Here is a 20,766-nt window from a genome sequence, read left to right as displayed (position 1 = left end):
CTACTTTGTTTTCTAATGAAATACCAATAGTAGATGGCAGTTACTAATTTTTAAAAAATGTTTTCAGGGCAGATTTTGGAAAGCTTACATAGGACATACAGGTATTTTGTTTGTAAATTTTCTGTTTATTGAAATCCCAAAGTTTGGGAACCATTGCTGTGATTTCCATTGAGTACAATGACCTATGTACAGTTATCTATCTTGAGAAATGGCTTCTGTGCTGTTTCTCATGCTAGATGTTTCTTCATCTGTAAGATTTATGCCCAAGTTTTTATGATGCCTCAATATCAAGTAGGGTTCTCTCTCTCCAGCCATGGACTTAAGTTGACTATTCTTCTCCAACAGAAGTGGAAATAGTTCACTTCGTTTTAGGGGCACATTCATTGTTCCATGTGCTGAGGTTAGGAGGCAAGTACCTAAAAGCCTCTGTCTATATAAAAACTGCTTTGTAGATGTTTTATTAGTACTACTATTGGTTCTTTTAATTAGTAGTATGTTTTATTTGTACCCTGAGGCTGTTCAAGCACAGAAGGTAATTTAAGTCAACAAAATCATTTCTTCTGTTTTGGAATACTTACATTTGCCATCTGATCCTTTACTCCTGAGGTACTTACTTAGGTTGGCAGGGAAACTGGGAAGAGAAAAAGATGATTATGTGGAGTTATGAAACATCTTAAAACGTAAGTTCTTGGAACACTTTGTAACTAAATAGTTTTCAAATTGGAAATGCTCTTTTGTTCATAACCAGAGATTCTTTTTTTTTTTTTTTGAAGATGGAGTTTCACTCTTGTTGCCTGGCTGGAGTGCAGTGGGACAGTCTCGGCTCACTGCAATCTCTGCCTCCTGGGTTCAAGCGATTCTCCTGCCTCAGCCTCGCGAGTAGCTGGGATTACAGGTGCCCATCACCACACCCAGCTAAATTTTGTATTTTTAGTAGACACAGGTTTTCACCGTGTTGGCCAGGCTGGTCTCGAACTCCTGACCTCAAGTGATCCTCCTGCCTCGGCCTCCCAAAGTGCTGGGATTGCAGGCGTGAGCCACCATGTCCAGCCCGAGATTCTTTTTTTGAGATAAATACTGAGTCTTCAGAAGACCTATCTCTTCTACTGTATACGTGTTTCTGACAGTCACCAGAATTCTACGGATACCTCACTGACTGTTTGACAGTGGCCGTGACGTTCACAAAGTAAAGTTGGCTAGGGAAATTTCTCCAAATTCTTTACTCAAATATAAAGTGAAAGGCCCCCCTCTCCAGGTTCTTAGAATGAAACTGTGAACTTCACGTCTTCTACTGTTTGTTTTTTTTTCTTTTCAACTTAGCTTTTTGTTTTTTTGAGTGAACATGAACACTCTTTTTTGCTTGCAAACTGAAGTGATGAACTTAAATGTTTGGAGCTGACATTTTGTTGATTTTGGACATCTTTGCAGTTTTTTCCCTCCTTTCCTCTTAGTGCAGTCATTTTTGGAGGCTGCCATAGATGAGGCAAAACTATAGTGTAAGATAAACTTTTAAGTGTTTGTATGTTTTTTCGTTTACACACAGCAGTTGTAAATATTGTCATAGAATTCTAAAGCTGGAAAAAACTGTGGAGTTTTTTTTCCCTTTGCAGACAGGACCTAAGCCATACTAAGTTAGTAAATGTTCTGCCTAACATTCTCTAGGAAAAGGAGATGAATCCATTTAGACCACCAACTAATAATTTTGTTTTCAACATACTGTTTTAAAAAATTAGGGATCCTGTCATGTTTTGAAACTTTTTTATACCAAAAAAATTTAAAATTCAATTGCTTATTAATTGCTATACAAGAGTTAAAGATGTCAGAGATTGAGTGTTTTAAGAAATGAGGTCAAGGTCTCTGTTATTTTATTCTACTTTATCCCCCCACCCATATTTTTTCCCTAACTACCTTGAATATAGGAGCTCAGTATGTTTTGCTGCATAAATGAATGAAAAGCTGCTCTTTGCAGTTTTAGGTTGTAGATTCCCACCCCACTCCATCTGTCCTTAGAAAATGGGTTGAATGGGCCGGGTGCAGTGGGTCACACCTGTAATCCTAGCACTTTGGGAGGCTAAGACGGGCAGATCACTTGAGATCAGAAGTTCAAGACCAGCCTGGCCAAGATGGTGAAACCCGTCTCTCCTAAAAATACAAAAAGTAGCCGAGTGTGGTGGTGCACGCCTGTGGTCCCAGCTACTCGGGAGGCTGAGGTGGGAGGATCAGCTGAGCCCAGGGAGGTCAAGACTGCAGTTAGCCATAATTGTGTCACTGTACTCCAGCCTGGGCAACAGAGAGAGACTCCATCTTCCAAAAAAAAAAAAAGAAAAGAAAAGAAAGAAAATGGGTTGAATGAAGAGATTTTAAAAAATTAAGGTAAGGATCCATCCCCCAGCATTCTTATAATCCTCAGACCCAAATTAGTTTACATGATGTTACATAAAGAATAAAGTTGTAGGCTGGTTGTGGTGGCTCACATGCCTGTAATCCCAGCACTTTGGGAGGCTGAGGCAGGCAGATCGATTGAGGCCAGGAGTTTGAGCCCAGCTTGGGCAACATGAGAGACCCTGTCTCTACAAAAAGTAGAAGAATTAGCCAGCTGTGATTGCTTGCACCTGTGGTCCCAGCCACTTGGGAGGTTGAGGTGAGAGGATCACTTGAGCCCGGAAGGCAGAGGTTGCAGTGAGCCATGATTACACCACTGCACTCCAGTCCGGGCAGCAGAGCGAGACCCTGTCTCAAAAAAATATGAGTAAAGTTGTACGTTTTAAGAAAACTCACTGAAAACAAAAGAAACCCTCATGTTGTGCACAGAAGTCAACAATGACAAGTCCTTCAGGAAGAGGGAGGCCTACAAGGATATATACAGGTGGAAGTGTATTCTGTAAACATAAGGTCTGTTATTGTGTAACTATGAAATATGAGTATAGTATAATACAGAAGCTTTAAGAACTATGCCAAGACTTATACATGAGAATTGTTTCTTTAAAGAAGTCAGTCACCTTGGGAAACTGCATATTTACTCTCGTGCTGCTGTTATTGTGCAAAAAAAATTGGAATTCTTTTGGAATTACCTTTATTGGTTGTGGTACATTAAAGAAAGAAAGTGTTTGATGTTCTTGATTTTTTGGAAATAGTCATTAATGAATAAATTGGGTCATAATGTTGGAGTTAAGACTATATGTGTTTAAAAATCAGATGTAATCATAATGAGAATGATATTCATGCCTGCTTTATACATTGATACTGAAAATAATTAATTAGGGATTAACGAACTTCATTGGAAGTTCACGGATTGACAAAGTTTGATGACTATGGCCTGCAATGTATTCATTACATTGAATGAATGAAACGTAATTCATTAATAAGGGATTACGTTTTGCACAGAGAGGCATCATTGGAATACGTTTTTCTGTGTTCCAGGTTGGTTCTATCTGCGGCTGTGTTTTTTGGTAGTATGTATACATGTGTGTATTTATGTGTGTGTGTATGTACTTTTTCTGTATCAGTGTCTGTGAATTTTCTTTGACCATCCTGCCAGTGTTATGTTACAATCCAGCCGCTGCTGCTTCATGCATATGTGGCCTAGCAGAGTTGTTCCAACAAACTTTGCTTTATTTTTGATAGGCTGGACCTGATGCCAAAGGCCACTTCTCGGGCTTTTCTAATTGGATTAAAACTTCATGCTGCGTCGTGTTATGTTTACAAAGATATTGTGATCCTAATTGATTTGTTTTTCTATTTTCTAGTTCATCAGAGCATTGTATCCTGATGGTTACTTTGGTTTTAACTGCCTGACACTGATTTAAAGTTTTCGAGGGTGCAAGTTTTCCTGGCATAGGCCAATGTCTGTTTTTACTTAATTTTGGACTTATCAGTCAATTGGTGCCAGTTACGTACTAACTACATAGTAATCCGTGATTGACTTGTACATCAGCTTATGAATGTGCTTGAAGAACCCCTTTATCAATGCACAGCCTCTCTTCCATGGTAGGATGACAGCTTTGATGAAGCTGTGTCTGACCTAATTCCCATTACCAGTTTGAACCAAGCAGGGGCTTATAAGAAATCTAGATTTCTTCCATTATTGTATGTGGCCAAGTTTAAAGATGGAATAAGGTACTTGGAAACTAGTATTAATACGTTCTAGGTCTCTAGGAAACTCATAACCTGACAGTAAGATAATGTAAAAGTCATTGTGGCAGAGACCCAGTGTTCAGCCAGCATTGATTCAAGTTTATTTGCAGCAAAGATCCTTTTCCAAGATTTCTGTTTTTTCTTATCTGCCTTTTCAATGTTGACTGTGTGTATTTGAATAATGTACTTCATGGAAATGAGTTTCTCCTTGAGGAGTTTTTCCTTGTTATTAAAATGGAATCTAAGCCAAACCCCATGAGGGTGAGTCTTTTGTAACTGCTGGGGAAACTTGTACTTAGGTTAGCCCAGTGCATCAGTCAGTCAGGTCTAAGCAAAGCGCTGGACCTGTTAACAACTCCGTTAGTTACATTACCTAACACCTGTAGGGAGCTCTTTTTCAAATGTGTCCATATTCCTCCTCCTCATCCTCATCAGAAGTTAGTCAAATGTGTCCATATTCCTCCTCCTCATCCTCATCAGTAGTCAAATGTGTCCATATTCCTCCTCCTCATCCTCATCAGAAGTTAGTCAAATGTGTCCATATTCCTCCTCCTCATCCTCCATCAGAAGTTAGTCAAATGTGTCCATATTCCTCCTCCTCATCCTCCATCAGAAGTTAGTCAGATGTGTGTCTGCATCTTTGCAATAGCTAGTTCTTAGCAAACTTAGCTTTTAGCATTTGTTTTGTGGTTACCATAACGGTTATTTTTTCCCAGGAAGCCAATTCCAGTGACAAACTTGAAAATCTACCAAATGCTGGATTTGTGGCAAGTGCTGACTCCATGGGACTTGCAAAATAATCCCCTTGAAATTTTCTGTATTTTGTTTTTTTAATGATCTCTCTCACAGTGCTTTTTAGAATTTCACCATTTGTATGCAGCAATGCTTTTAAATATTTATAATGCTCCTGTACAAGCCACTGTGGATGCCAGGATTATCTTCACAATTCTTGGCTTCCTGTGCTCTAGTGGCAGGAAGAAATAGTCTCTTAGAAAGAGAGTGGAACAGGAACACTTGACTTTTTTTAAAAAACACAAATATTGTGAATAGAACCTAACTGAGCTCTTGTCCCCTCTCCTTCGGTGTAATTAGGACCACATTGATTCCTGTTGCAGCTGGCAGCCCCTCACTGTTGCCTTTTTCTGCGTGTGACCCTTGATCTCAGTGACCTTTCCTGGGGTTCGTCCTGGGCCCTTTTCATTGTGTTGGAGCTGAAGTGGCTCATGTGGAGTTGATTATTTCTTTGCTCATTTGGCCTTTTTGGTGCCATAACTCCAAGTCACTTCCATTTTCTTCCTCTACTTTTGGCAGTCCACAGTGAAAGGAAATGCTTTTGCAGGCAGCAGGATCGTTTGTATGCTTGGCTGACTCGATTGAGACTTGGGAGAAGTGGGGGAAGGGTTGTGAAGTCTGTAGGTGTGAACTTTTTTTTTAAGTTGATCTGAATGATTGCACGATCATTAATAAGTGCTTATAAAGTGAGTACTGTGGAAAGCTGCGTTTCAAACCCAGGGGGCTTCGTTCTGGCAGGAAGAGAGCGCTCCCAGTGATTGACAGTGGGCCTTGGTGTCTGAGATCCTGCAGCTTTACTTTGATAAGATTTATATGTTCCTCCTATGGACTGGGAGCTATGTGGCAGGTCAGAAGATACATCATTGTTAATTGCACATGACTGCTTTAAGAAATTCTTTAGTTTCTAAAGAAACCCCCATAAGCCCCAGAGAGTAGCATGCTATTAGATAGTATGTTTGTTGCGACTAGACTCGTAGCACTCTGCTTCTCCTTTCCTCCTGTAGAATCGTGGAAGATGTATGCCAGCTGTTACTCTCATTTTGGGAGACCCCCTGTGGACAGCATGAAGACTGTCCCGAATCAAAACATGAAGGAGTCAACGGTTAAGGAATGTGTCTGATTACCCTATACTGTAGTACCTTGGAAAGGTATAACAGTGTGAAATGTGAAATTAAATCACATTAAGAAACTCATTTTTAAAGTCTGAGTGTTTGACTCCATCCCTGGAATATCATTTCTGTCTTTTCCTTTTTTGTTTTAAAATTTTTTCATTAGTAGTATTGATAGTGTGGTTTATTTTGAATGAGGAGTTCCTACCCCTTCAAGCATGGTAGTTTTGGGATTCAGTCTAAGCCATAGTTCCGTGTGTCTGCTGTTGCCTGCCAGAGTGTCATCTGCGACCCAAATCTCTCTTAAGAGCTTCAGGCTTCTTTCTGCTTGCCTGCCCGACCTTCCTTAGAACCCACTTACATCCAGCTCATCTCGTTATCTCCACACCTTCAGATGCTCTCCATTCCCTCCACCACCTCAAACAGCGGCAGCAGCCCACGGAAGACCCTGCCGCTCCTTGCACATTTCCCATCTCAGTAAATGCACATCATCCACTCACTCACTTGTCTAAGTCAGAATTCCGGACAGCAGCCTCGATTCCTTATTTATAGTCACAGCAGTGGGGAAGCAGAGCAGTGGATAGATGAATGGATTCCAAAGATGTCCTAGGTCCTATTCTTTTCCAGTCCAACTCATTCATTGTCCAAGTCCTGTTGATCACAGAGCCTCACTCTGTCACCCAGGCTGGAGTACAGTGGTGCAATCATAGCTCACTGCAGTCTCAACCTCCTGGGCTCAAGGGATCCTCCCACCTCATCCTCCCTAGTAGCTGAGACTGCAGGTGTGCACCACTACGCCTCGATACTTTTTGTATTTTTGGTGGAGATGGGATCTCCATATGTTGCCCAGTCTGGTCTTGGAATTTCTGTGCTCAAGTGATCTACCCACCTTGGCCTCCCAAAGTGCTGGGATTATAGGTGTATGCCACCGCTCCTGGCCTCTTACATCTTTTAAATATGACCGTGTCTTACAAATTTTTGAAAAATCTTTCAAATTTATTCCATGATATTTCTCCAGTACAGGTCCCCATATCTTTCACGATAACCTTCTAACTTCTCTTATCCTCAGCCATTTTCCACATTGCAGTGTCAGTGGTTTTTCAAAGGTGTGGGACTGATCATGTCCTTGCCTGCTTAAAAGCCTTTAACACCCTCCTCTCAGAATAAAAGCCAAACACTTTAACATGATTTATATTGTTCTTTCCACTCTTGTTTCTGCTCACCTATATTGCTTTCCTCTCACTGTGTCTTATCCTTCTCTTCTTACTGTGTTCTCCAGCCCATACTTCCTTACTCTGATTCTGCAAACACACTGTTCTTTCTGCTTGGAATACTTCCTTCCTTCTCTTCCTCGCTTCCTCTACTGCATCCCCCAAACGTATCCATCTGATTTCACCTGGTCATTGTTTCCTCTGAGAAGTCTTCCCCTCTCCAAGTCCAAATCTAGGCTAAGTGAGCTTTCTCTTTTTCCTGGAGCACCTACCTGTATTTGCTTTATTCTGTTGCTCACCTGTCTCTTTCTCATGTAACTGCTTTAATCTCTGAAAACCTTTGTTTCCTAAAAATTCTGCCTTTTAGTATAAAGCATGTCCGTTGCTTTTCATGGAAAGAGTCATGATATGTTCTTTCCCAATCCAAGATAGCCAGATTTCACAGACAGAAAAACATATCAATGGAGCAGTGAAAGCACATTTGTAGAGATGGTAAAAGATACTTTAAAAGTAAATAAATCCAGTTTGTTCTTAAATAAAATGCACTGATTTTATTATGCTTGTGAAAGGAGGAAGAGAAGCCTTGAGGCTGGTGAAAGAGGAATGGTGAGGAATTCCTTCACGGGTGGTGTAGAGTCAGGAAATGGGTTTTTGGACACTGGAAGTCTTCTTAAGGCTCGTAGTTACCTCGCATTCAAACTGCACTTAGAAAATAAAAGCACCTAAAATCACCTTATGGCAAAACAAAAGCTCAACACAAGAGTGTTTCACAACTCGCGGAAATGGTGCACACACACTGCAGACAGAAGATTACAAGAATCTCACTAATTAGTGGAATCTCACAGAAGATCAGTAGAATGCCCACTGTCCTCCCCCTCAGTTGGCATCTGAACACAAAGCACAACGTTTGGGGTCATCCAAACATAGCATGCAATTCACTTTTTTCTACATGACGTGGTGTAAAGTCTAAAAACTGTGGTATTATATAAATTGGTGTGTGCAGCTTTGCCTGAAGCTATAATATCAGAGTATCACTTTTTAGAGTGTTTTTCTTTAGTTTCTGATTGAAAAAGTTGTTGTACTGAATAAAACGAAGCTATGTTTTTTAAAAAGTGGAATAACTTTCTAAGAGCCATTATAGCAAAAAGTTGCTATCTGCGCCATTCCTATGTTAGATGAGTCTGTATTTTAATTGCTTCCTTACTTGTCACCTTTCCTCACCTGATTGTAAGCCTCATGCGGGGAGACACTATGTCTCTTTTATTCATGGCTGAGTTTCCAGGATAGCTCAGTGCCTGGTATATAGTAAGCATGCACCAAGTATTTACTGAATAAAAGATGAATTCCTCTATTTTGAACTCTTTCAATACTTTTTACTCTCTTATTGCATTTAAGACTTTTTTCTTTTTTCTGGAGATAATTATGTTCATACCCTTGTTTCTCAATTGAGCAGTGTCCTTTAGTTCGGTGCATCTTTGTACCCCTTATAGGTTCTTGCCAAAAGTAGATGTTCTGTGTATTAAATGGATTGATTGAATGAATGCTTACTTGAAAAGTAGAGTTATTTGAGAAGTTTCTGTAGGAAATGATGTTAACTTCTCAGTCAAATATTCAGAATGAAGAAAACTGACAGGAGATTTAAAGTTGCCTGTGGTTAAGGTCAAGGTAGCCCAATGGGTTAAAATACTATATTTGACTTCTATAATTGAAATTGGACTGCACTAATCTTGATAGTACTTAATCAAGAATTTTTAAGTAGACATGTTTTTGTTTTTCCTTGTAGTTCTGAAAATAAGTTTTTCTTAGTTGATCAATAGCATATTTTGAGATAGATTGTTTGAAAATAGAGATCAATCATTGTTTTAAAAAAGGAAATTACCATGTTTCATACAGAATAAGATTCTTTTTAAAAAACAGAATCTAACTTAAATAATTTCTTATTTTGAGGAACTATACTGATCTCAAAGCCAAGTTTTTGCTCACAAATTAATCACAGTTATTTCCTAAGCTTGAAAGAAAACTACAAGAAAGTTTGGAATAGGAGGCTAGGAAGAGGAATGATTCAGAAAGACAGCCTTGATCATCCTTATGAAAGCAAAGGCGTTGCTTCAAAAACAAAGTAATCAAATCTAGAAATTCAGGAAAGACTTTTCCCAAAGGATTATTCTGGCAGCATGTTGAAAAGGGGTTATAAAAGCAATAAGTTCACAACCTGAACAATAAGTTAAGTAAACATTAGGAAAGTATTTCCTTTCTTATTCTAGGATGAGGTATACCTTTAGCTTCCCTCTGCCCACAGAAATGCTCTAAGCTTGGAATGGCATATAAAGTAGAGCTTATAGGACAGACTGCCTCCTATGTGGATGTGGGAGAAAGGCGTAAAGAAAGCCCTGTGACTTAGGAAACACCAGCTGTTACTTAGTGACATTTGGACTTTGGGAGCAGTACTTGTGCCACACAAGACTGGGGAGCCTCCAGAGATTTTTACAGCATTGAGGAACAAGTTGTCCTGCTTTGTAGATGGGTTAATGGTTTTACGACACGTAGCTGCATTTTGTGTGTTTGTGTGCATGCATGTTCTACAGTCTTTCTCTGGAGAGACTACTGCCAGGCGCTTTCCTGAGAGCAAAGTGACCACTAAGCATCTTCTCAGACAAATCACCCACTCAGCTCGTCAGTGAAAAGAATGCAATTATGTGGGCCACTAGCTTTATATGAAGATGGGAAGGAGATGGAAGAACTTTCTCGTGGTTGTGCTAATTCCATTTGAGACCACTGGGTTCGATGAGCCCACCACTTCTGTTTTTCACATAAGGAATCAAATTCTAACCTCTTTACTGATTTTATTACCTCTAGTAGATTAGGGAGGGGTACATATATATACACACATATATATGTGTGTGTATATGTGTGTGTATATATGTGTATATACATATATGTGTGTGTGTATGTACACATATATGTACATTTAATATACACACACATATATATATAAAACGGACAAGAAAAGCAGTAGGAAAGGGAGAATACGGTTTTGAAATGAATGGCAATTTACTGTTTTGAATGTCAGCAAATATTCCCTTAAGGTGTCAGCAGTTTTTGCATATAAATTTGAGAAATACGTTTGATGAGTTAAAACCACACAGTGTAACAACAGTAACTCCTTATTCTACTATATAATAGATTATGGGTAAAAAGCAGAGGTTTTGTGTCCACATTGTTTTTTCGTCATTGGACGTTCACGGATTGACCAAGTTTGATGAATATGGCCTGCAATGTCCATGCCTTACATTCTTTTTCCAGTTACTTTTATGTAACTTTAGAATATTGTTTTAAAAAATCCCTAATAGAGAGTGAAAGTCACTTTATGCCTTAGCAAGTATTTTAGTTCATTACTCAAAGTCATGATTTATATCCACACTTTGCTTACCACAGTGTGAGGATCTAAACCATTTGCCAGTGATGGGAAGTTACCTTCATGTGCCGATTTTTGTTGTGAGGGATGGGGTTGGCTATTGGGGGCCTCTTTTTGGAACACAACTTGACAATATGTATTAAGAGTCTTGAAAATGTTTGTATTCCTTGATCTAATATAATTCTACTCCTAAAAATGTCCTAAGGGCATAATTAGAAGAGTGGTTTAAGATTTATGGACAAAATGTTCATAGCAGTATTATCTAGAATAGCAAAAAAGTAACACACACACATATATACACACACACACATATATACACACACACACACACACACACACACACACACATATATATATACATACACGCCCCCATATATAAAAATGTAGCCTAACTATCCAAAAGAGAATGGTTAAGTAGACTAAAATACGAGACATCCATGCAGTAAATTCTCTGCAGCTGTTAAATGGTTTGTTTATGAAGAATTTTAATAAGGGCCAGGGGCAGTGGCTCATGCCTGTAATCCTAGCAGTTTGGGAGGCTGAGGCAGGTGGATTACTTAAGGCCAGGAGTTCGAGACCAACCTGGCCAACATGATGAAACCCCATCTCTACTAAAAATACAAAAATTAACCGGGCGTGGTGGCACACGCCTATAATCCCAGCTCCTCTGGAGGCTGAAGCAGAGAGTCACTTGAACCTGGGAGGTGGAGGCTGCAGCGAGCCGAGATCACTCCACTGCCCTGCAGCCTGGGCAACAGCAAGATTCCATCTCAAAAATAACAAAAAAAGAATTTTAATAAGGAAAAATGATCATTAAATAGTAAATTAAAGCATTTAAAACCCTAACATGTATTACCACAATTATGTAAATACAGTACACCGCGTATATGGAAAAGATGAGAAGGAAGTGCATCAGAATATTGACTTGTTTTCTATAGGGGGCGGGACTGTCGTGTTTACTTTCCTTTTTATATGTTTATGTATTTTCTGCACATTCTATATTGAATGTGTACTTTTTTTGGATGAGTATTTGTATAGAAATTTAGCAGTTCTTGTAAAACTGACATGTAAAATATGTGAAGAAAACTTGAATAATTTGTTTAAAATATCACCAGGCATTATGCTGACAACATAGAGTGCTTTAAAAAAATTCAAAATGAAACCTGAAGTAAAAAAAAAATCCCTGAAGTAAGAAAAAAAAAAAAAAGGCAGTGTGGTTTAAGTCAGAATTCTATTCTATCTGACATGATTTAAATCAGAGTTCTGTTTTTAATTTTTACACGAGGAGATTTGAATGTTATGTTCACTAGAACAGAGGTTAAGCACCTTTGGCAAGTAATGTGCCCACGTTATGTGTGGAATAGAGTGGGATGGTTATCCTTATCATGGATTTTTTTCTCTGCTGGTCATTATTTCCAGATTGAAAGAAAAGGTAAGGAGGATGGGATAACAACTATGTAGAAGAAATTAGGGTTATTGTCCCCTTTGCCAAGGTCAGTTTCTATAGGTGAGAAAAATGACATACACTTTAAGGCCACTGACTTGTGAATAAGAAGATGGCAGAAACCTTGTTTAGTTATGGTGAACTTTGTCAAACAAAATTGTGTTTATTTGCCAGAGCAATGTAGGGGAACTTAAATACACACACACACACACACACACACACACACACACACGCATTTGCATGTACATATACACACACACATGAATAAATTACATATATATTTGGTTTTCTAATAACTTACTAGTTAAATAGCCATCATACTAATGTTAAGGGTTTCTTTTTTGATAAAGATAGTAGTTTTGAAAATGACATATCATTGAAAGATTTTCCAGTAGTACTAATGGATATACTGTGATTCATACATATCTAATCTTTGTGTGGTCAGTAATGTTTATTTGTGAGGTTGGGCCTGGGGTGCTGTAACTAGCTGTTGACTATAATGTCAAGCTACCCAACTCCATAAAACAGCAGAGTCCAACTCCTTGTTGTCATTATCACAGTTCTTTAACAAACTGAGCAGGCTTGCCTTGGATAAATACAAACCAAGCCAACACGTATTTAGTAAATGCCTTTTCTGGCCATAGGTTCTTTCCAACTTCCAAAATCAACTGAGAGCATGTAAAGAGTAACCCAATAGAAAGATAGACTCAATAAAGAAGATTCCTGTGTGATAATATTTAGGTAGCTGTAATGAACTGTGAAACTTTCAAGGACAACTATACAGTCACTCAGTAGGTCATGCACTAGGGTTAAAGTTGACTCTGAAATTTGTTTCAGTACTTTTTAACAAATAAATAGCTGAAAGATTTGGCAAAAGGAAGAAACAATCACAATCCTTCTTGTCGTCGTTCTCTCAGGAAAATGTCTCCTGTTAAGTTATTTGAATGTTTACTTTGCCTTGACTGCTTTCCAGTGTTGTGTCAGTTCTTACCCTTGAACCAAGTGAGAATTCAAATGAACCAAAAAAGTTTTCACACAGCTGGGCTCTTCTGCCGTTGAGTCATGCCGGTAGTCTCTCTCCCACTTTTTAAAGGAGGTCAGCAAGAAAAAACTGGAAAAGCGGATTCATAACCTGATAGCCGCGAGCTAGAGAAACTTGAGTTTGCACCTTTTAGATTTTGGAGTACTTGGCATAGAGAAGGTAAGCAGATTCTGGGAGATACTATTTGATTTATTAAAAGCTGTACTTAAGGTGCCTTCCTCTGTATTACTACCTAATTTTATTAATGGTTAGCGTTCATCTTTCTTTGCATAAATGCACATAAAATTCTCATTTCTAAAATGTCATTAATGTAGTACTGTCATTAGATTTTGTTGTATTCTATAGTCATAGATCCAGTGTCTAGCCCTGGCTAAGCAGGAACATGGGGCATGATTCGCAGACATAGTAGCCTAGTCTAGCATAGTACCTGGCATATAGTAGGCACTTACTGTATTTTTTGTTGATTTTTTAAATTATACATATGAATGAATAAGTGAGTGAAGGAATAAACAATACAGCTAGAATATACCAAATTCAGATGAGATGGCAGTTCTCATTAAACACTACTCCTTAAGGTACTTCTTGGAATTGCATTCTATTGTATTCCTTTCATTTTAAGAAACATTTTTGAAATACCTACTTTCTGCTAGGCACTAAAATTTTGCAAAGCTAAATATGATGTCATTCTTGCCTTCAAAGAGGTCACAGTTGTGTCACTAGATAAGTTACATAAGAAAGTATTGAGTGCTGTGGTTACGCATGTCCCAGGTGTAGAGGAAGGATAGAAGAGAAAGAATTGGCCATATCTGGAGAATGGCATGGACATTGTTAATTTTACTAGTTTTATTTATCTTTTATATTGTCCATCTCTCCCACTTGAATATATGGTATACATTTTTATGTGTTACTTAGTTTTATGTATACAGTTTTAATTGCCCAATTCCACCTCTTAGGATAGTCTTAGCATATGATAAGTATTCAATAAGTGTTTGTTGCATGAACGATTTTTGATAGAAATAGCAGACTGCCTCCAAAAAGTATGTACTGATTTTATTTCCACCAGCAATATGTGATAATGATTTTTGCTCACATTCTTGCCAGTGCTGGGTTTTGTGAAACTTTTTTAGTTTTACCAAATGTGCTATACTGTCTCTATAGTAAAATACACACACACACACACACACACACACACCCCCCACAAACAAACCATCCCTTGACTACCATCTGTCTTCAGCAATTCTCCCTGTTTTTCTGTTGCCTTTGTATAGCAGAACCCTGGAAGGAAGTGTCTGTGCCTGCTTCCTGTTTCCTGTCTTCCCATTCTACCCTGAACCCACCATCATGCTTTTGTCTTTTCTCCACTGAAACCACTCTTGTCAATATCACCAACGACCTTCAGTAGTCCTTTCTGATGGTGTCTCATCTTACTCTGCTTTTCATTGATGTTTGAGACTGTTGATCACACTCTTCTTCTAGAAATATTTCTTTTTCTTATTTTTTAAATGTATTTTTATTTTTTTGATATGGAGTCTGGCTCTGTTGCCCTGCCTGGAGTGCAGTGGCACGGTCTTGGCTCACTGCAACCTCCACCTTCTAGGTTCAAGCGATTCTCCTGCCTCAGCCTCCCAAGTAGCTGGGATTACAGGTGCATGCCACCAGGCTCGGCTAATTTTTGTATTTTTAGTAGAAACGGGGTTTCACCATGTTGGCCAGGCTGGTTTCAAACTCCTGACCTCAAGTAATCCTCCTTCCTCAGCCTCCCAAAGTGCTGGGATTACAAATGTGAGCCACTGTGCCCAGCCTAGAAATATTTCTTATGTTCTCCCTAGACAAATAGATTTTTTTTCTATTTCATTAACTACCTCTGCTGTGTGTCCTTGGCTACTTCCCGTCTCTAAAGGTTGGAGTATTCCAAGGCTCTTCTGTTTTGTCTCTTCCCCTTTCCTCAGTCCTCCAAACATATTTTCCTTAGAGAGAGCTCATCTAGTGCCAAGGCATTCATACTTTTAAGATCTACATTTCCAGCTCTGATTTCTTCATACAGCTCCAAACTCATACATGCAACTGTTGACTTGACAGTAATACTTGGATGTCTAATCGATAGCTCAGACTTACCTTGGCCAAAACAGAACTAGTGATGAACCCTCTCTTCTGTCTCTCCCTCTCTAGTCTTCCCCATTTCAGTAAACAGGGCTATTATTTATTTTGTGTCACCAAAACCCAAGAGTTATCCTTCACACATCTCTGTCCCACACTATATCCAAGCCTTCGACTTGTCCTATTGGGTCGACCTTTATAATATATTCTGAGTCCAACTACTTTTCTCCACCTCCACGGTTGACTCATTGCTCTAACCACTGTGTCCTCATCTGTCTCCAGGGTGATTACAGTATGTCCAGCTTAGTCTCCCTTTTCCACTTCAGCCAGTGATCTTTTTAAAGCATAAATAAGATTACATCATTCCCCTTCTCTGTGTCCTCTAAGGGTTTGCTCTTTCATTTAGAATAAATCCCACAATCTTTACCATGGCCTTCAAAGCTGAATATGTGATCTGGTCCAGCCTTCCTCTCTGGCTTCATCCATTACTATCCTTTTGGCTTATCCCACTCTCACAATGGTGCCAAGCCCAATCCCAACACAGGCCTGACCTTAATATTCTTTGTGCTTGACCAGTCCATGAGCCAGGAGTCCTCCATCTGAAAAAAAGGGGCAAAAACCAGTAGTACCTATCTCACAGGGTTGTTATGAAGATTAAATTCGTGTATTAAAGCACTGACACGGTGTCTGGCACATAGCAAACACTGCGTAAATGTTAGCCACTATTTTGTTATTTTCCTTATATTTACTATTTTGGGGGATGTGGAGGAGGAATACATGTTGGTTGCGTTGAGTTTTGTATGTATGTGAGATGTGTAAATAGAAATGCATTATAGGCAGTTGAATGTATTCATTCAGAGTGATTAGTTCTGTGTAGTAAGAGATATCCTAGGACCTTGGAAGAATGAGCAAAACTTCTAGCTCTAGTGTCTAGAGATCAGTTTGTGAATTGGGAAGATCTGGATCATTAAGTGCCTAGTATTTGACGTACTCTACACAGAGCTTTCAAAATAGATGGCCGCCATCATGCTCACAACTCCAGCTGCTCAGATGAAAGATTTCAATGGTTTATATTTTCTTTCCTTTTTCTTTTTTAGTGAACCAAGGCCTGGGTTTTGCTCTGGAAGCCTGTCCTGCCTGCTTCTGTCATCTGGCGCTATGCATCCGGAGCTTGGAGCCTTATGTACACTGCTATATGTTACTCTTACAGCGCTGTGCTCTTCTGTGAGTTCAGGTAAGAGGAGAAGAATTGGGGAGGGGGTGGTTTGGCCTTTACTTATCTTAATCTTATAGCAAATAAATTTGTACTGCAATGCTTTGTGGTAATGGTGCTATCTAAAGATGTTTCTAAGAGTGGTTTGACCAACGACTTGATTTAAAAACTTGATAAATTCAGCAATTTAAGGATCTCTTAGTAGTGCTTTGGACATTAGCAGGCCTTCCTGTCCTGGCCCTTGTAATTTATCCCTTTTTTTTTTTTTTTTTAATACGTATTTTCCAATCATGCTTTTTTTTAAAATAAGGGGATATGTTATTACTAATTTCTGATTTGGAAAGAACAGGAATAAAATGTGGACTATATATGCCAAAGAGAAGTTTTAGAATCAGCATGATACTATGTTCAATTGGGAGTGAGAGAACTTGGTTCAAATTCCAGGTCTGCCACTTTCTCTTATGACCTTGCCTAATTTATTGTCTGCCTCTTTGGGTTACTGAAAAGCATAAATGTGTTTGTTGTTAAATATGTGTGTAAGCCCCATGCCTAAAACATGGTTCACGTGCATTTCTTTTTATTTTAGGCTTGTGTAAACATGAATATATAAGTAGATACAAATACAGTGATGTTTATTCATTGAGTACTGTTTTTAATATCTGCTAAAAATACCATATAGCTGTATTAAATTTAATAAGGGGAATATTGGTTTTGTGGTTTTATTTCTGTTTTGCTAAACAACCACCCCAGATTCAGCCAGAAGAGATACTTCCCCTTAACTTCGTTTCTGATTAAATATTCTGTAGGAGTAGATTCAGCAATTTATTGATTTTTTTTCTCTTTTAAGTATTTTATTCCACCAAATTAACAAATATTTCTTCCCCCTTCCCACTTCTGAGTTGGAACAGAAGGATCTGCATGGATACTTTGGTGCAGGAACACCCCTGCCTTCCCATGTTCCTGGAGTAATAGAAATAACAGATCAAACAATTTCAAATCCCAAATAAAAATACTAAGCCCTATATTTAAGAAAGGATAGCCTTTGTATTTCAGTTGTGGCTTCCTAACTTTCTATTTCTGTTTTCTTAAAACTTAAACATTATTTTATATTGAAGGGAAGTAATAAGAAAGTACCACAGCCCTCATTTGTAGAAAAACTTGCTCTCATAAATCAAATCCTGTTGGTAAAATAGGGGAGAATTCTTTTTATTGGGAAAGTCATCTTCACTTTTTCAGGTTCTTAACTTCCAATTCTTCCAAGTCACTTTATTAAAAAAGCTGTTTGCCATTTCCTTCCTTCTTTCCTTCCTTCCTTCCCTCCCTCCCTCCCTCCCTCCCTCCCTCCCTCCCCCCCTCCCTCCCCCCCTCCCTCCCTCCCTCCCTTCCTCCCTTCCTCCCTTCCTCCCTTCCTCCCTTCCTCCCTTCCTCCCTTCCTTCCTTCCTTTCTTTCGAGACAGGGTCTCCCACTGTCACCCAGGCTGGAGTGCAGTAGTGCAGTCATGGCTCACTGCAGCCTCCATCCACCTCCTGGGATCAAGCAATCCTCCCACCTCAGCCTCTGGAGTCGTTAGAGGTACAGGTGTACACCACCACATTGGCTAATTTTTGTATTTTTTGTAGAGACAGGATTTTGCCATGTTGCCAGGTTCTTCTTGAACTCCTGAGCTCAAGGATTCACCTGCCTTGGCCTCCCAAAGTGCTGGGATTATAGGTGGGGCCCTAGGGCCCAGCTGCACTTTGCTATTTCTTATTAATAGGATTGGTATTGTATCTGATTTATATCATCAGCATTCTTGTCTTTTGTACCCTAATTGTTAAGTCCTAGGCTAACATGTTGCCCTTTTTCACTTCCAATAAATAGGCTCATAAGAATTTTGCTAGAACTTTTACAAGCATCAAGAACCATAACATACATAAAATAAGAGATTGCCTTTAGTTATAAAGATACAGATGAAATGTGTTTAATGTAATCTTCTTTCTCTCTCCTCTTATCTCCCGTGCTTTCTTTGCATATGGGGAATATTCCCTTGTAGACTTGGCACCTTATTTTACTTCTGAGCCACTCTCTACTGTCCAGAAACTTGGTGGACCTGTAGTACTACATTGTTCTGCTAAACCTGGGACCACTCATATCTCATGGTTGCATAATGGAAAAAAATTGGATGGAAACATGGAACATACTAAGATTCATCAGGGGACTTTGACAATTCTTTCTCTTAACTCCTCCCTTTTGGGTTACTACCAGTGCCTTGCCAACAATAGCATCGGTGCCATTGTGAGTGGCCCAGCAACAGTATCTGTGGCAGGTGAGTTTCATTTTGTCCCTGTTATGTATGGGTTTTCTGGAAATTACTGTTAGTGCTTGCATTTCTGAAGAGGGGAAAGACTATGGACTTTGGTGTAAGGCACATAGGAGTTTTTATCTCAGCCTTGGCTCGTGCTGTGAGTAGAACTTGTGGAAGTGCGCTTAGACCTCCGTGAGCCTGGCCTGGTGTCCTCATCGGTGACAATGATATGGAAATGATTGTTTTAAAGTTATACAGTTAGGACAGTTGTTTTTTTCTTTATAATCTCTGCTGCTTTGCCAGGGAAGGACCCTTTTCTAATGTGAATTCTGAACAATTTCTTTATGAGTACTTGGAAGTCCATGATATCATTAACAGCAAAAGCTGTTGTCTACTCTGACACTTAGTTATTTCCTGGAGTCCTTTGTCTTTCTTTCACACCTGTTTTATTTGCCTTGATTACTGAGTGATTTTAATTCATTCAATTGAAACCATGATTAAAAAGCAGGAAAAAAGTAACTGTAAAGAAAGGAATGTTGAGTATTGAACTTACGGAAAATCCGGAATGCGTGGTTTTTCTTAGTAAGTTGGAGCCATCTGCCTTTCAAATGGTGATGGCTTCCAGTAATGGAAAACGTCTTTGTAAGGGCACCCCTATTTACAGAAGAAATCTGGATTCCCCAGGAGTAGTGAGTTTGTCATAACTGAGAAGAGTAAATGTTTTTGTAGAGCTGTGACCCATGGACAGCTGTAAGACACACACGGGCGGGCTGAACTCCTCGTGGCAGGCTGCTGAGTGCTTTGAGCCCTGGAGATCATAAAGAGTTCCCCCGCAGGCTCCATCCATAGTGAACTGAGACTGAGAGGAATTGAGACCAAGTTAGTAGATTCAGATAATCTAAATAATGATATCCTTCCTTATTTTTTTGGTGTCCTAGGTTCGTTCCAGAAATCATTTTACATTTTATTGCAATGTGAATAACTACAAACAGATTAGGGATCTGTAGGGAAAGTGAGTTTTGATGGGGGACTGGATTGAAAAGGATTTGTCTTGACCAAATGGGAATAATTATGCTTTATAGTTCTAGATGTCTTCAGAGCAGTTTATATTTATTCTGGTTCCCTAGAAGCATTGACTTATGAAAAAGGGTGCCATGACTTAGGTCTTAGCCCTCAACCATGCACATCTGCCCCAGCTGCTTTCTTTTTTTTTTCTTTTCTTTTTTTCTTTCTTTTTCTTTTTTTTTTTCTTGAGACAGGGTCTCACTCTGTTACCCAGGCTGGAGTGCAGTGGCACGATCTTGGCTCATTGCAGCCTCAACCTCCTGGGCTCAAGCGATCCTCCCACCTCAGCCTCCTGAGTAGCTTGCCCCAGCTGCTTTCTGAGATGGAAAGATCATGCAGCCCTTTGGACTGGGGTCAGCGGCCACAAAAGGCCACGCTGCAGATGTTGTTTCTGATTTTTAAACTTCCTTTGGGAAAAAGAATTCAAATCTGCATTTATTTATTTACTTATTTATTTATCTGTTTCCTTATTTATTTCAGTTCTTGGTGATTTTGGTTCATCCACAAAGCATGTTATTACAGCAGAAGAAAACAGTGCTGGTTTCATTGGCTGCAGGGTACCAGAGAGTAACCCCAGAGCTGAGGTGCGCTATAAAATCCGGGGAAAATGGCTGAAACATTCCACAGGTGAGACCTTTTGTGAAAAGCTGGTGGCACACACAGAACAAATGTTCATTAAATAAGCCGCTTCTAAGCTCTGTGTGCTAGAGATGAACTGTAGATGCAAGAAGGCATGAGTGGAGAGGACTAAAACAAATGGTTACAATATACATATAATTACGGCCCCATCCCCTGAGGCCTCACTCCCTCAGTTCCTTCAGACCCCCATCAGATTTCACTTCCTTGGAGAAGACAGCCCTCATGGTCCTATCTGAAATAATATACCTGGTGCTCTCTGGCCCCTTTATTTAGTTTTGCTTTTCTTCATAGAATTGATCACACCTGATACTGTGTTATTC

General features: G+C 39.3%; 1 protein-coding gene across 15 annotated transcripts in view; it reads left to right on the top strand.

Moving 5' to 3' along the window:
- CDON (cell adhesion associated, oncogene regulated) overlaps window positions 1–20,766 on the top strand; it is a 103,488-nt gene that overhangs the window by 23,268 nt on the left and 59,454 nt on the right. For all 15 annotated transcript variants that reach the window (XM_005580113.5, XM_005580111.5, XM_005580110.5 and 12 more), the window contains 3 exons: window positions 16,342–16,478; window positions 18,491–18,763; window positions 20,288–20,434. In XM_005580113.5, the coding sequence (XP_005580170.3) occupies window positions 16,403–16,478; window positions 18,491–18,763; window positions 20,288–20,434 (496 nt within the window). In that variant the 5' untranslated portion in view covers window positions 16,342–16,402. The remainder of the gene's footprint in view (window positions 1–16,341; window positions 16,479–18,490; window positions 18,764–20,287; window positions 20,435–20,766) is intronic.

Source organism: Macaca fascicularis, chromosome 14, assembly GCF_037993035.2.
Source record: "Macaca fascicularis isolate 582-1 chromosome 14, T2T-MFA8v1.1".
Taxonomy (NCBI): domain Eukaryota; kingdom Metazoa; phylum Chordata; class Mammalia; order Primates; family Cercopithecidae; genus Macaca; species Macaca fascicularis.
This window is presented reverse-complemented; position numbering and strand designations above follow the sequence as displayed.